General features: G+C 39.6%; 1 protein-coding gene across 4 annotated transcripts in view; it reads left to right on the top strand.

The window, feature by feature from the left end:
- Positions 1 to 16951, top strand: part of atxn7 (ataxin 7) — a 25554-nt gene extending 8603 nt beyond the window's left edge. The window contains exons 5-14 of one of the 4 annotated variants that reach the window (XR_003051076.1): positions 421 to 525; positions 4905 to 5199; positions 5711 to 6069; positions 6206 to 6288; positions 8364 to 8641; positions 8779 to 8968; positions 9062 to 9183; positions 9709 to 10885; positions 10987 to 13563; positions 13666 to 16951. Coding sequence is in view for 2 of the 4 variants with exons in the window: in XM_017036833.2 (XP_016892322.1) it covers positions 421 to 525; positions 4905 to 5199; positions 5711 to 6069; positions 6206 to 6288; positions 8364 to 8641; positions 8779 to 8968; positions 9062 to 9183; positions 9709 to 10885; positions 10987 to 11004 (2627 nt within the window). In the remaining 2 variants the exon portion in view is untranslated. Of the gene's footprint in view, positions 1 to 420; positions 526 to 4904; positions 5200 to 5710; positions 6070 to 6205; positions 6289 to 8363; positions 8642 to 8778; positions 8969 to 9061; positions 9184 to 9708; positions 10886 to 10986 lie in introns of all 4 variants that reach the window. The other 3 variants (XR_003051077.1, XM_017036833.2, XM_008320362.3) reach the window with 3 other exon arrangements.
- The last annotated feature ends 328 nt before the right edge of the window (positions 16952 to 17279 follow it).

Genomic DNA, 17279 nt, shown 5'->3' with positions numbered 1-17279 from the left:
AAGCTCTTTCCTCCTGCCTGGATGTTACTTCTTCAACATCTTTTGTCTAATGTATTCTCTGTCTCTCCACTTGTTTGAATGCTGTCAACCTTGCTTAACCTTGACACTCCCTGTGCTTTCGCTCCACTCTCCAGTTCAGCCTACTGTTAATTAGATGGTGCCACAGTCTTCAAACAATTAAGCACAGGAAGTGTCAACACTGTTTAGAGCACATCACCCATCTTCACACATTTTCATTCATTGAACCCTCTTCTTCACAGTACAGTACTTCTTTCAGCTGGAACTATGCATCGGCGTTCCTCTCATTTATGTTATCTCATTAATTTATGTATTCTGTACAGATGAATAATAAATGAAGGTAAATGTTTTCTTTCTCCATTTTTCTCATGTTATTTTTGGCTTTATCTTCTTTCTGTGCAGACATGCCCATATTTGGTCAGTGTCCCGCACAGGACGACTTCTACCTGGTGATGTGCAGCCATTGCAGTGAAGTTGTCAAGCCCCAAGCCTTTCAAGCACACTATGGTAAGTGTCACGCACCTAGGAAGAAACAAATGCATGTTCTATACTTAGTGTAAACACTGGTAAATGCTGTGCTTAAATCAAACTAATAATTGGGATGATTAAAAACTATTCAAAAAGTGTTGTTGCCGTATCAGCCTAAAAGAAGATCATCATTGAGTAAAACAGCTGTGATGATGTCACATTTAAACTTTTTATATATTGTTGTTTCAGTTATTAAGAGAACACTAGTGGGTACTTTTACTAACATTTTATTGAGTTTTTAAAATATATTGAATATATTGTCTATTATTACAGTTGTGATATCTAGCTGTTAGTAAGATAAGGGTCGTTTTAAGCATGGCTATGATATAGAGCAATAATGGCGCAAAACAAAGGAAAATATCAATTTTTCAGCCTGCCAGATTTGGTTGTTTTGCATGTAGGTAAAGCCATGACATTACTTAGCACATCTGTGGCATCTCATCCCTTGTAGTTCACTGCCATTTCTGTTCCCTTTTCCACATGTAATCTGAGTGGGCCCACAACAGACTTTGATTTATTTATTTATTTGACACACTGTCTGACTTGTATGTGTTTACAATTCCCCTGTTAATATTTGATGTAGTTCGTTTAGTCTTTCCCCAGTAATCTACAGTTTTCACAGTCAGAGCTGAGATCACATTTCTGCTTTTGCTGAAGAGTTGAGGTGTTTGTGTCTGTCTCCATATGTGTTTGTGTTTTCATTGCATTTATACAGGGTACATAAAAATAAGCACCAGTAAAACACTGGTTTGCCTTTCAGATAAAATCATATACTTAGCCTCACATTAAAATACGAAAATCCCCAAATACCCACCACTACAAAGAGAGAGCATTTACTTCTGTCACAAACAAGATTTTCTTACTGGTCTAAATTTTGATAGCCAATAAAATGCTGCTATTTTGACTAGTACTGCAACATGACTCTTATTTGAAGTATTTTATCAAGAACAGATGATGGAAAAGCACCCCATGCATTATTTTTTTCTCAGGAAAATGTTCATTCTAAGTCTTATGTATTGATAAAACCTTATATTGTACCCATAATCTGCTTGGAATCCTTCCATAATATGTTGTCTAACAATGTTGAACTAATATTGGGATTACACTTAGAATTAACAAACAACTGTGCTTTTCTCCAAGAGAACACTAGCCAATAATACCATCCATCCATTTTCATCCGCTTATCCGTTACCGGGTCGCGGGGGCAGCAGTTGCCACCCAAATCACATTGCACCGTACTAGCCCCCCTGAACCTTCCTGCAGGTGGTGAGTCCACTGGAAGTAGCCAATAATACCCAACATTTTATTGTTCGCTCAATGTAAGAAAGGACGATTCTGTCTTTAAGTTACGATTACTACATGGTCATGGCAGCGATCAACAGCGTTCATCTCTGTCACCAATATTCATAATCCCATCCTGTGCCTTTATGAATATACTGCACCTGTTAAAAAGTTGTCTGACAAGTTGTTGCTGAGCTGAGATGAATGTATGAAGCCAGACTTTAATTGATCATGAATAGACAATGAGACCCCATAAAGCAAACTGTGATTTGTAAATTGGAACTAAGACAAAGTTGTTTTGATTATTGATTTTTGAATTAGGCTCCTGAAACACTGTTTTCTTTGGTTGAGCAATAAACACAAGGGTATTTTTATTTTTAAGTACATTACATAAGGAAAACGTTTGCTTGTGGACACTATAGTAGAGTGTCGATCTTGCATGTTGATGTTTTCTTGACTATCTCAGAGCAGGGAAATCCCCTCAGTGCCATAATAAAGACTTGACAGAGGATATCAAGACTTGTCTTTTTCCTCATGGCTGTTCTCTTTTTTTTTTTTTTAATTCCTCCTACATGACTGCTTGTGTTCCCTCTTCTTTCCGTACCTGGTCCCACCAGGGTTTCTTGGGTGTAATTCTAAATGTTTAGTTGTTGACTATGGCTGAAAAGCATAGGAAAACCTGGATAATAGAAATAACTCTCCGTAGTTGAGCTGCAAACAAGTGTGAAGAACACTGTGTGTTGTGTATAGTTGTGAAACAGGAGCTGGATAAACCTTTAACAATGTGAAGATATGCTAATCTGTGCATGTGTTACTGTGTAGTCGACATTTTCAGTTTGAGACAGAGACAGAGACTGAGACTGAGCCATTTGCTACTTTCCACTCGGTATATTCCTGGTGTACTGTAGTTAGCTTAGCAAAAGCTCAGTAAACAAGTCCCCATGCCTCAACTATCAGAACTGGTTACAGATACTTTTACTTCTAACCAATAACACTTAGCTCACATAGAAGCATGTTGATAACAAGAGGGTCAGGCTGACACTTTCGTCTTTCTACTTGTCCCCTCTGTGGACACACTCATTCTCGCTCCACTTATGGTCACGGCTGCAGGAGTGTCTGACGGTGTCTGTGACCCCACCGTGACCACCAGAGGCCCTGTAAATCTGTTGCTGCATGATGCAAATTCCACGCTTAAGTGTAGTTCTCATTTAATAAAATGTAGATATTAATTTAGGTTAAAAAATGTCTTTGGTAAACTTGACACATTATTGTGTAAACATAGGGGCAATAGCACTGAGTCAAATTTCTTCAATTTTGACCAGTGCACACGAATACACAGATAATATGAATGTGTGAATTTCTCCTTCCTTTATACATTTGATCAGAAAAACAAGTTGTCCCAAAATGTGTTCCTGCATGTCATCCGTTGTGTTGCTTGAGACACAACTGGGAACATTGTTAGACTAAATCTCCAAAACTGCAAGATAAGTCTGTTTTGTTTTTGCAGTTCTTCTTCTGTATTATACAGAAGATCAGCAAGTATGATGCAGTACATGTCAGAGCCTTTAATAACACAGTTGAACATATATGGGCCTGTAAATAAATACCCACCTCATGCCTTGCATACCAGGGCTTTCGACATCCAATTATTGAACATTGTCAAACATCGGGTGAAAGTTCATATGTTAAACTCTGTATGCTTCAGACTTTTTGCCACACATGACATAGTAAGAACAAATTGCCCCTGGATCTCGTACATCACCAAAAGAAGACAGTATCTCTAGTTTGTTAGGATGCAAATTCAAACTGTGCTTCTGAACAAAAACAGACAATACCGAGAAGTCACAGTGGGGTTCTTGGCTTCAACTCAACTCAAGCTATTATCCTTCTTGTTATCTTCTTGTCAGGCACTTAGCATTAGCAGAATGTTGTTTTCTTTTTAGCAGAGAAACAAAACAGTCCTCCAGATGAATATGACACAGAAGTGTCTGAGAGGTCCAAGATGAAGGGGTCTTCAGTACATTAAAACCTGGCTTTTCACTGTTGTACTCATGCATTTACAACAAGAACACAAAGTGCTAAGGTTATACAGCATGTCTTAGTCTACTGTTTAGAAGCATCCAGACTGATTTTAATGAGACTGATATATTAATTGGTATTTCACCTAACATCTGTTTTAAGGTATTCTGCCAGTTATTGGAATTACAATCTTTCACTTCACTATCTGCACTTTGACTAGTGGAAGAATGTGGCCACGAACCATTTAGAAAAATTAAAGCTGACAATATAGTATTTTCTTGTGTTAACCAGATTTAACTATTACTATTGTACAAGGCCCATTAAAATATACAGAAAACAATGTACTGTACTCAGGCCTCATGTCCAGTGTTTGCTTTTCTATGTATAAACTATGCATAACGTGGAGTTAATCCAGATGAGTGCTTTTCTGTCAAACTGGCTATTTATATTTTCTTATTTATCTTGTTTTATTTTTAACATTTTGTTCTTTTGCATAGTATGCACAGCTCTTCTTGTATTTGAATGTCCAATATGAACAATGTTTGGCCTTGATGATAACCCATGGCTTCTTTGGTTATTGAGAATGTGCCTACAATACTGGCATTCTGGGGTTTTTTTGTGTGTAAGGGAATATTTTTAGTGCTCAAAGGCAGCAGTTGGTGGAATGCAGTTTTTTCATCTGGCTATTTTTGTCGTTCTATTCAGGAGTCAGTATCATCGTAACCTTTTCTGCTGTCATACTGCCTTTTATTAGTTTACACAGCAACTGTTCTTAGGCACTGGAGCAGGAAATGAAACTCTTGACCTCCCCGCTGTTTCTATTTCAGAGTCAGCATTAATCACAAATGCTGCTTATTAGTTGTCAAGATAAACTTTCCACATCTGTCAGTATTTCCCATGTCTTATCCTTCCCTTGGCCTAATTACTTCCACATTTACGCAGACAGACTTACAGGTAACATTGCGTTTCTCCATCAAAACTTTGTAATGTGTACTTCTGTTCATTTGTCTGCCAACTACCACATGTTAATACAAGTATGGCTTTTTCTTTTGTTGTAGAGAGAAGACACAGCTCTGTCAGCAATCAAGTCCCCACCCCTCCCTTTCCTGTTTTGGGCAGGAACCGGAGCAGCACCAGTGGGCACGGGCCTGGCCTGGGTTCGGGATCTGTAGCTGGATCGTCGACTGGAGGCGTCCTCGGTAGAGCTTCAGCTGCAGGGTCTAACTTTTCTTCATCAACGTCGTCCTCATCCTCCAATCCCAAACTCCCTAAACCAGCCAAAGAGAAACTGCCAGGCATTCAGCGAAGACCGGCCTTTGCTCCGCTGAGAGTGCTGCAGCCAGACAAGACACAGTAAGTAACAGTTACATCTTCAGTATTGAATAAAAGCTGCTCTAATTTTCAGATCATCTTCCCTTACATGTAGTTTAGTTTGCGACCACATGAGTGATCAACTCAAATACTCAATCATTAAACCTCTAAAATTTTCTAAAAATTTCTGGTGAGCCCAGAGGTACATTTCCCTTATAGAATTAGTTGGGTGGTGTTTTTAATCATGTTTTTTTTTAAATGAAATTGAATGAAAAAACGTTTATTTTTTTAATCAATTACTAGACATTTCAGATGACCCTATTTGAATTCCAGGCAACCCCAAGGTTGAAAAACACTGCTATCGACCTTTACATTCTGATGTGTCCGTTGTTCTTGGTAAAATGATGGATCATTTAAGCATCATGTTCTGTCCTTCCAGCTCCATCCATACATGTACATCTGTCTCTTTTCATGCGTTTCTCACTGGCTCAGTGTTTCTAACTCTCTGCTTCCTCCTCGCTGCTCTCTTCATCTCTGTAACCTTCTCTTCCAGCCTCACCCCGGCTGTCAAGGTGGAGAAGATGCACCTGAGGGTGGACTCGTCAGCTAAGCTGGTGCAGGGCCCACCTGCCCCAACCACCACCACAACCACCACCACCACTGCCTCATCCTTCTCCACATCGTCCTCTAGCACCACTGTGAGCTCCAACACCACCACCACCATCACCACCACCACCACCACCTCCTCCTCATCATCATCATCATCAGCCCTTAAGCCAGGCCTTAACTGTCCCTCCATACCAAAGCCTCAACTGGCCTCGGGTCATATTCCCAATGGCAAGGGACACCTCTTGGACAAGAAGCAGGACAGCTGCAGTGCCAGTAGCAAGCGCCATATGAACAAGAAGCCAGGTAACATGACAAATCAGAAAAAACATTATTTACCTTGTTTTCTTTATAATTAAGACTGTTAACAATTTTAGTAATTGTTTCGACATGTTGCATCCTAATGTACTGATTGTCCTTCAACGATGTGCTTTGTCCTTAGAGCGCGAATTTAATGCAGATATCCACTGTGGTGTCATGGATTTGACAACTCGAAAACCGTGCACAAGATCTTTAACGTGCAAGGTAGGGAGAACGGTTTATATTTCGTACATAGAATATAAATGTTTCCAAGATTCCAGTTTCTATTTCTTGCTGTTCAGATTAAAACTTTCTTAAACTTGAGATTCAATAAATTATTGTTGTTGTTGTTGTTGTTGTTGTTGTATCGTTGGTGGTTACATAGTGTAGCAGGTAGTACACCTGCCTTTTGAGCAGAGAGTTCTGGGTTTGTTTCCCAGAGGATCTACATACCTGGCGCCTCCAAGGGGCACCCTGTTGCTGCAGATCTGCTGTTAACACAAGATTTTCCCCAGTGTGAGCTCAATTAAGTTCATAAAATTAAATCGAAGTGCAGTTAAGTCTGCAAGTGATGTTTCCACCAGAAAATGATCTTAGTGAGATTCCTTTAGTCCAAGGTTCCAACTGAAATCAAGTTTAAATTTCAAATATTGTTTTTTGGTTTTGGAAAAAAAAATTGCAAAGCTTTAATAATTTAAACAGGTTTTCTTTCAAGTGATGTTTACTATGATTTCAAAACTATTTTAGGACAAAAAAACCCCTCCTTTCTTTATCCTGTCCTAGAATTATTTGACTTGCGCCTTTGTACATCGAAGAACATTTTGAAAGTTTTGAATTGTAATAAGTAACAAAGAGGGTAAGTATTACGTAATGTATTACTTTATTAAATATAATATAGACAAAATCAAAAAGTTGTTTTGTTTAAGCCAATGTTTCACCTTTTCACGCATTCGTAGCTGCTTGCTCATATTTACACCAGTTTGTACAATTTGAGTGAAAAAGTGTCAGTTGGAGTTTTGATGAAGTGAAATTATGATATCTGATTTGCATTCAGTGAAAAATACATAGCTGCTTGTTTAAGAAGGTGACAGCAGTTAGTTTCTGTGGGAGATTATTCCACCTTTGTTACAGCTGTTCTGACCATACAGTGAGCTGTCAGCTGATCATTTTGTTAATTGTACTTTGCCTTGTGGCGCTTTTTTGTTTTCGCTGGCCATATGATTGCCCAACGTACTGCAGGCTTTTCTGTATGAAAACAAGTCACATAACGGACTGTAACAAACGTCTGTGTATCTGTTTAAACTGAAAAAACAAAGAGATTAAGACCTGATAATAATTGAATGAATGAATGAGTTAGAAAAGAAATAATTATCAAAGTTCAAGGCACCATTGTCTGCTTTGCATCATGGTGTTGTACTCTGCCTGACCCACTGTGAATTGTGATGTCACAAGTTTATTATAGTAGAAAGAAAATCAATAGTAGTAACTATATCATTTTTTTTTAACCTTCTGTTTTTCAAACAGAGGTAAGCGAAAGGGTTTAAGTTTCTAATTAAATAAAGAGGAATCGGTTCATAAAGTACCTGCAAGTGCACCAGTGAATGAACGGATGTGACAAGCGTTTCTTGTCAAAGGTTCAGGAGATAAAAAATCATGTATTTAGACTTATTATTTGATTGATTTATTGTCAAACATTACAGCGTTTAGTCTGAAATCAGCTCTTTAGTTTGAACAATAACAATCGAATGATGTTGCTTCCATTCATTAAAGGGAAAATAATAGGGAATGCTGGCACCTGTTCCTGATTCATTTATTATCCAACAAATGTCAATATTTCTGCGTTTTAGACTTCTGTTAGATGTGGATTAAATTACAGTTTTATCCTTGATTCATGAGAACTAACACAGCTAATTAAGAATGCAAAAAGACAATTATTTTTTATTACACACTACAATAAAGTCAGTTGAGAGACAATGAAGTCTTATAAAGTCTACAGATTAGACAAAGGAAATGATTTTCACGTCATATGCTTTTGGTCTTCAAGAACTGTTTGCTGAACAGGAAACAGATTATAGCCAACACATTAACAACATAACCATGACAAATTTCACCGACAGCATGCGCACTGGGTTGCCGCGTAAGAAACCTTTTTGGAAACGCAAGCAATCAACTAAATAATTGGCCTTGACAAATTTTCATCTTGGATTATTATGCCAACTAATCCCATCGTTGGTGTCATTTTTCTCTTTTGACCAACACCATGCTGACCATTTGAATGAACTCTTCATATGTCACAACAGACACATTCCTTAAGCCAGCGGAGGGCGGTGCCAGGGCGGCAGAAGCGCTTTGACACATTGTTGGCGGAGCACAAGAACAGAGCAAGGGAGCGTGAACGAGAGAAAGAGCTCCACCAGACCCATTCCCAACAAACCCCGCCTCTCAGGGAACCACACCCTCCCACCCACCTCTCCTCTGCCCATGATGCCCACCAGGTGGCACATAGCAACGGCCCCACCCCAGACGCCAATAAGCCTTCGCCACTCAAGCCCAGATTCCACAGCCCTGGTCTTCCACGGTCAGTACTGTGTCAGACACAGGCTACGCTTTGTTTTCTCTTTTTCTTTTTTACTTCTTTCTTTCGAGGTAGATGTGTAAATAAGGAAGGGGATTCTACCTAATTTTTGCCCTGCATCCTGCTACTTTCTTTGTTAGACTAAACAGCAGTTATGGAGTTGTAACACCCGCAGACCCCGCAGTAGTCCATGAGTCACCACACACACACCAAACTACCCCGGATGGATTTTTCCGACCTTCCAGTGATGAGGGCGAAAATGAGGAGCGGGAGGACAAGGCTGACAAACTGGACTGTCACTATTCAGGTTATCATCCTCGACCGGCAGCTGTAAGTGATTTCTGTCATCACTGGACTGTAATGGGTTAATCAGTTCAACAGTATTTGAAGTGTGAAGTTTTAATGTTTTTGATCTGCTCCCAGTACTGTACCTTTGGAAGTCGACTGTTTGGCAGGGGCTTTTATTCGTTTGATCGGAGATGGGACAAAGTACGATTTGCTTTCACCACAATGATGGACAAGCATGTCAACTCGCAGATGTGGAAGTAAGTCTGTCCTCTTATACCAACATATACCTATTATATTTACACAGCAGAAGGTTCTTCTTGAGTTCAGAACTTTTCTTTTTTTTAAGTTAACTGGTTACATACATTTTTAATGATTTTCATCTGGGTTGAAGAAAATGATGCTTAGACATCTGAGTCATCATTTATCTACAATGATGATAAGGCTAAGTATGCTGCATAGCTCTCTTTTTGCTGTCTACTTGGTTTATTTTCTGAAATGAGGAAAATATTAGGAATAGATTGTATAGGGTAGTGTATATTCAGAAATTATTTGATGTTGACATTTTATTGATTATTTGATTTAGTTTTTAGGAAATAATTTGTTTCTATGTTGAAATGTTTTGTTTGTGTCCAAATTTGAACAAAGATTAATTTGGTGCAGTAAAAATTAAAGTCATCTATAGCATTAGCTATAATGTTACTTTTAGACCTTGAAAACCATTTAAAGATTGTAGTTGCTTGGATCAAACTCTATTTCTAAATTATTCTACTCTTTTTTTGCAGGAAAATTCCATTGGCCTTGGAAAACTCCTCTGTTGCACCGACCCATAGGACAAGCACAAATTCCCACAGTAGCACTCCCTCCTCAGGCTTCCTGGGCCCCCCTGCCACTTTGCCCCAGACTCCTTATAGCCAATCGTTTGAGGGCAAATCAGTGCTCTCCTATGGGACCACCTTAAATGCCCGAAGCTCCCCACAGGGAGGGGCTGAGAACCTGGCCTACGGCACCACGCAGAGCCGACAAGTGTCTTCGTTGCCGCAGATGCCTTCAGCCCATTTGTCCCTATCTTCCTCGTCTTCTGCTTCTTCCCTCGCCTCAGGCCGGGTGCCTAAGTCCCGCCCCTCCAGCAGCAGCACTACCAAGTCATCAGCATCATTTAAGCCCAAGGATCTCTCCTCTGGCTCCTCCACACCTGTGGTTCCCATTGTCCCAGGGGGAGGTAGCAGTGGAGTGAACATTAACAGTAGCAGCACTGGCTTCAGCTCGGGGAAGAAGAGGAAGAACAGTTCTCTCCTCTCATCGTCCCACGGCTCTTCAGATTCCTCCTCATCTTTTAATACCAACTATCCTTCCTCCTCCCCCTCCTCTTTTAAAAAAAACTGTGCAAATGTCAGCAGCTCAGGGAGCACCTACCACCACAGTTCATTAGGTTCTTCATCCTCATCCTCATTATCCTCCTCCCACAGTGGGGTTCATAGCATGGGGCTCAACTGTGGCCCCAGTGTGCGGTCCAACTCACTCAGCCTCAAGGCCGAAACCTCCGGAGGTTCTGCGGGCGGCTCCTCAGGGGCGCCTGCACGGGGGCCGGCCTCAGGCAGCCCAGCCGAGTCAATTAAGCGCATGAGTGTGGTGATGAACAGCACTGACTCCACCCTTTCTCTGGGGCCCTTTGTTCATCATCACCCGTCCTCATCCGACCACCACACCAGCTTTAGCCACCACTCTTCAGACGGTCGCCTGGAGGGTAAAAAGCGCAAAAGCTCTCCTGTCTCCAGCAGCATGAACAGTGGACTGGGTGGAGTAGGAGCAGCTGCAGGAGGAGGAACCGTAGGAGGTGGAGCAGGTGGACCAGGTCGACCCAAAATGGCTAAGTCACCTGCTATTAACAACATTCATGGGAAACATGGGCGGAGCATTTCAGGGACACCAGGGTTGCCCAACAACTCCCATTTACATCAGGTGAGCGATATTTTCTCAGAACATTTTTACAATCAGTCAACTAAGCTTTTTTTTTTTTTAAATAACAGTTTTTGTGGTTTTCTTTTTTTCCCCCCCTCCAGCCAAAGGCCCGTCCCTGACAGTGTCTGTGGCTTCAAGGTATAGAACTGGCACGCAGATGTGGGAATTATCCAGAGCTGTGCATTTGCATGCAGCACTGGACTGCAAGAGGCCTTTTAAAAATCCAAACCCACATTACTCTCAGCTTCCCACAATCCTCAGGGTGGAGATGACCTGGACTGCCCAGTGAAGTCGATGTGGTCCTTATGAATTCTCCCAAAGCCATGTGTGTGTGTGTGTGTATGTACTGTATGTATGTGTGTATGGGGGCACGTATGTGTTTAACATGGTAGCTTGTGGCACCGGGGGTCTAATGAGTGAGCCAAGGGCCCCCAACCCCTTACCCTGCAAACACACAAGTGTTGTCCTTGACTCTGAGAGGTCTTCCTGTTGAGTTGAACATAGGACGAACAGCAGCCATGAGATTGTGAAGGGTGTTTCATGTCATGGCCTGGGTCATACTTTTCATGTGCGCAGAGGTTCCCAGATGTGAATATCAGAATTAACAGCTGTCTATGAAAGTGCACAAGGAGCGGACCAGGTGGACTGTCTGCTTTATCAGGTTTTGTACAGGGAATTTGCAACACTTAAATTTTAAAGGTGTTTCCTCAGTGCTGTAATAAGTGTTAGATTTTGGAAAAGCTGCTTGGAAACAGTGTTTCCATTTCCTAGGATTAATGTTTCCAACTCTTTTTGTCTCTATTTTCACAGTGTCAGCGCCACATCACTGTGTTCTTTTGTTAATAGAACAAGAAAGGATTCAAAGCATAAAAAGCAGATGTTCTGAGAGAGCCCTCTGCTGGACTACTAGGTTATTACTTTCCACTCTCTACATATTAGGATGAATGAAGTCTTCAAAAAAGAAATCCAAAAGAAAAGATTGAAGTCTCGTGGTGAGAACTTTCACCAGGGCTTCAATGTGCCTGTACAGCTCTAATGAACTTAAATATATTTTTGTTTCAAAGATGATTATAATATAGAATGTCCTATTTGCAGTTATTTTTTGTTATTCTTGTCATACTTTTGATAAAGCTTCTACACCATGATGTAATCTTCTGATATTTTCAAGTATGTATTGTCAAGAATATCTCAGTGGTTGGTAAGCCATCCTGCAAGTCTTAAAAAACGAATTGGGGAACTAATTAAGTATGACAAACAGATTCATGATTAACAAATTGTGACAATGCAATCTATAATAGATCTGTAGATCTATAGCCATGTTATCTAGACAAACTACCTATCTACCTATTTGCAACTAAAAATAATTTTCAAAGAGGTTTTCATATATTGCCCACTAATCTCCAGAGTTTAAGATATTTTTTGAGGACCTGACACTGAGTCACTGCTCTGTGAACATCAATAACTTATTAGTGGAGCCAAAGATGTATGTACTACAGCTTTAAAAGAGATTGGAATTTATATTTGTTGAAATTCGACCTGTGAAAAAGGTGCTTGAACCCTGACTTTTGACACGTCCACCATTATCGAAAACTCTACAACACTGAGCTCATGTGCACTCATAGAACGCTTAACTGACACAGTGGCCCTGATTTATTTAATTTAAAAAAAGTCTGGCCATATAAATTTACTTCCGTACTTATTTACGTCTGCATAAAACTAAAGATGGAGAGTATAACCCAGACCTACAGGCTGCTGCAACAAACTGTTGCAATGCCATGCACCTTGGGAAATGTGAAGCTCAACTCTTCCATGTTTGTCAGAGAATGCATGCGTTACATCCACACTACTACGCTTTATTTATAGGAGTTTACACGTCTTTCTGACGTAAGCAAGTCCCTAGCAACACATCAAGGCACTGTCTCACCAGAGACTTCTATAGGTATTACTGAAAAGTGTGTATCAGGTTTCCAGAACCAAAAGTGTTGTGTAAAAACATGACAATATTCTGGGCTTGAAACCCAGGGGTTGTGTGAATAACAGACAATATTTGGAGCAGAATTACTGATTCCCCCCCTTGCATTGAAAACGTATTAGTGTGGATTTGGGCTGAATGTGCAAATGTGAGTAAAAGACTTTTTTTATTTTTTATTTTGTTGCATCAAGATGGACTCTGCTGGACTACTGGAACTTTAACGCCACACCAAGCGACTGATTTCTTAAGCCTTGGAAGAGGAGCAGCCAACTGTTAGGTTAATTCACACCAGTCCCACTGGCCTAGCTGATGTAACAGAAGACCTGGGGTCTCACATGTGCTGTACCCTAAGAGGAGCCCACGAGGATGATGTGGTGGATTCTTTTATCACCCAGAATAATGATTATGCAAGTGTTTATCTTTTTTTAAGGAAAATAATTTTCGTATGAGCTTTTTACACTGAACTACGAAGAGTCCTTGTAGAAGTGAAGAAGACACAAAAGTCATGCTTTCAAATGTGAACAGGACACCTGATGTGCCCGTTGGATATATTCCTTTGTTGGAAAGTAATAGATTGCTGTCGAGGGGCACTTGCTGAGTATGTGAATCCTTCTATCGTGCAGAACGATCGAGGCAGAAGACCCTCATCCTCCTGTCGCCCCCTCCTTCCCAACTGTGAACGGCACTATATCTGCATCCTTCACAGGTACTGCTTCATTGTCTACAGAGCTAGCCAAAAGTTGCTTTCAGCTTTGCCAACATCTTTATTGTGGCTTTTCCTTTCTTCTTTTTGTAAATCCAAACAAAGAGGTGGTTGGATATCGCCCGTTAAGCGGTGGTGGGGCATTGACGGCTATCCGGCTTTCTACCTTCTCAAAGCTGCGTCCACAGCTGGTGTTGTGCAGGTGTGTGAATTGTAGTGTTTCATTCTTCCGTGGTGGAGAATCAGGTTTGGTACGTCCTAACTGGAACAACCCCAGTGCACGTTGCTGCTCATTTTCTGTGGTCGTGATCGTCCCTTCAATAATTAACCACTACCCATCTCTGAATGTTTAAGAGGTAATTAAGGTTTTTTTTTTTTAATTGTAGTTGCATGAACTAATGACAAATGCAGTCTTTTTCAAAAAACAGCCCCTTTCTTCAGATACAACCAAACATCCCTAAAAAGCCACCTTTCAATTTTAAGTATTCTGAAACTGGTTCAACTTAGCCAAAAATAGGACCTTTTGCCTTCAAGAAAGGAGATGAGGATTGTCCTTCAAGTATATCATTTTTTTTTACCTCCTGTCACATACTCTCTACTAAAAATAATGCATCCCTTTTCATCGAATATTAAAATGGAACACCGCTGCCTCTTCTGGTGAGATACATCACATTAAGGATTTAACAGTGAAGGCCAAAGAAGTCCATTAGTCCAGTAATGAAGCTGAGTAAAAAATATTATAGCCTTGTTAAGCATCTGGACCTTGAGTGAATAGTTCATACAACTACATTTAAGAAAAACCTCTGGCTTGTCTTCAGACTTCAGTGTGTCACTGTAGAGCCATGTTGGTGTGGGTTGGGAGGCGTCCCAGTAAAACGGACTGATGTTGTTGCTTCTGGGCGAGGCCTTGCGCCTGACTTTACTCTAAGATTTCTTTTGTACAGTGTGTGGTCTGAGCTGGTTCATGGTGCCAGATTCATTGAGATGACTTCAACAGGACATATTTGAATTTTGTTTTCGGCATTATGTGTTTTACACAGAACTCTACTGATGTCTTCAAGCGGGAAAGTAGAAGAGCTGTTTTTAGAGGATCATAATTTAGCCTTCGTCGTTTGTAGTCCATGTGTTCAACGATGATTGAAGTATCCCTATTTGAGAATACATATTTTGTTAACAAATTGTACATAGTCAAATATGTATTTTTGCAAAGGCGTTTTTTTTTCATACACACTAAATTTTTGGTACAATAAAAATATTTATTTAGAGAGGGAAAAAAAGGTTAGGATAAGTTGACTAATTCAAGTGGTTCACTGCCAAGTCTACAGAAATTATTCAATCGCAATATGCCCATTTATGGAAGCTGAAGCATCTCATGAATCAAGTACTGAGATTCCTTAAAGAGACGGCGCTGAAGTGTTGCTGCTGTAGCACGTGTCTGACAGGATTTAACCTGAATTCACTTTTTAAGGTCTCAATCATTCTTGCTTTCGGTTCTGTTAAGAATGCTTGGAGATTAACTGGACAGAAGTTAAATGCTAATTATAGACTGTGTATATATAATGGACGTGGTCTTCTGGTTCCATCAGCGTCACCGCCACTAACTGTGGAGTTTAAATGAAAGCATATGAGAAAATGGGTTTCAGTTGTCCTGTCTCATAAATCATTTAAAGAGAAATATTTGACAAGCGCATAGAACGTGTCTGGACACTGATTTACAACTGGGACTAAACAGATGACTAATTAACATTTTTTAAATGCATCACAGTGGTACTTTCAACTGAAGACCATGTCTATTGTTATACAGCTAATGGCTGTGTCTCAGTCTCTTGGTTGTGGCTAGAGGTCCACACAGTCTCGCATTCCCATCACTGCTCAGTGTGGATATCTGAAGATAGTATCAAGTTAAGCCTTAGTTACATTAGCTTATTATTAAAAGTATACTAGTAAAGAGCCAGGGTATAACGGTGGAACAGTGGATACAGTTGTTACCCAACATCCAGGTCAGTAGGACACGCCCTAAAGTGCACAGCATTCTGTTTATGAGTAATTAGAAATTAAACTGACCACTGAGTGCCTGCCACTGTTGTATGGACATCAAATATCAGAGATGTGGACTTTGTTTAGGGCACACACTACATATCCTTGCAGCATTCTTGACAGTGTCGTAGGTTCCTGCAGACGAAATGTGGTAATGTGTGGACACCATCACCTGCAGCCCATAAATTGAGACATGGCCTCATTCAATGACTGCATAGAGCCTGAGTCTTTGTTTTTAAGGGTATGTCATGCTCCTGAAAGCCAACTGGTTCTTTAGTCATGTTTTTTTTTTAACTCCGTGACTGAAAACAATTTTTTTTGTTTAAAGGAGGATTGATACAGTGCTTTTTTCTTTCTTTCTTTCTTTCTTTTTTTTTTTTTTTTTGAAAATGGGCAATAAACCCACGGACAGAGTTCAGCTGCTTTGCATCATCACCATTGCCAAACATCAAATTTCGAATTCCAGCTTTTTTATTTTTAAAGAAACATCAAATTAATGAGAAGTGCCTGAATTTTTAATTTTTTCCACCGTGACTGTTTCGAGGACAGTATTCTTTGGGTTGTTTGACCTTACTTGAATGTCAGTAAGTGTTTGAGGAGTTTGCTTTATAAAAAATCTGCCTAAAAACCCTAAACATGGTTAAAAAAAATCCGAGCTCATCAGCTGCCCAGTTTCAAATGCTGAGTGTGTGCTTTCTTTTATTAGTTTTCTAGCAAAAATTTGGAAACGAGAAACGTAGCGTGTTCTCAACTGTGTGGCTGTTTGTCCACAAGAACGTTTCAATCAAGTGCTTTTGTTTACTGACAAACTCCACTGACATCTTTGACCTTTGTTCCCTCTGTGGAGACTTTTCGAAGACTTGGAATGTGAAAGTGAGAGAATACAGCTCACGTTTAGGAGGGAAAAGAAATAATTCATCGTTAATCACTATGTAAAAGTGTGTATAGAGTTTTTTTTTGTATACATTATCAGAATCATCTTCAGCTGGACTTTAAAGTGTTGGCTGCTATGTAATTCATGAACAAAACATAGGTTAGAATTAATATTTAAAGAAAAAAAGATTGTATAGTATATTTGTTTTGTAACAAGTTTCTGTAAATAAAATAATTTATACTGTTATTTATATGAAAACATGTCTGTGAAATTATTACAGTCCATTAGAAGAGCAGCAGTTAAACAAAACATTTGTGTAAATGACATTTTCTGCAACGTAGAGAACCATGGCTGCCGTGTTGGTTCACATGTTGATGACCCTGGACAGTTTCTGGACTCTGTTCAGTTTTTGCTGTTGGGTTTTTTTTCCACCCAACTATTTTCAACTTTTGACCAACATGACATGCAAAATTTGAATTGTGCCAAAAAATTAAAAAAATAATTTTTTCCCAAAACATTTTCAAAATGCTATAATTTGGTGAGAAACAACAATACATTTTTGAATTTTTTTTTTTTAAGATTTTAATTCAAATTTTTCAACTTTTGACAAGCATGACATGCGAAATTAGGACTTTTCTGGAAAATTCTAAAAATGTTTTTTCACAACAATTTTTCAAAATGTTTTAATTTGATGAGATACATACAGAAAACATAAAAAAGATTTTCGTGAAATTTCTTTGACTGTTGAACATGACATGCGAAATATGGATTTTGCAAAACAAATATATATAAGAGATAAGTATAAAAT

The sequence above is a fragment of the Cynoglossus semilaevis genome, chromosome 11, assembly GCF_000523025.1.
Source record: "Cynoglossus semilaevis isolate Cse_v1.0 chromosome 11, Cse_v1.0, whole genome shotgun sequence".
Classification (NCBI taxonomy): domain Eukaryota; kingdom Metazoa; phylum Chordata; class Actinopteri; order Pleuronectiformes; family Cynoglossidae; genus Cynoglossus; species Cynoglossus semilaevis.
Note: the sequence above shows the minus strand (reverse complement) of the source record. Positions and strands in the feature narration are given on the sequence as shown.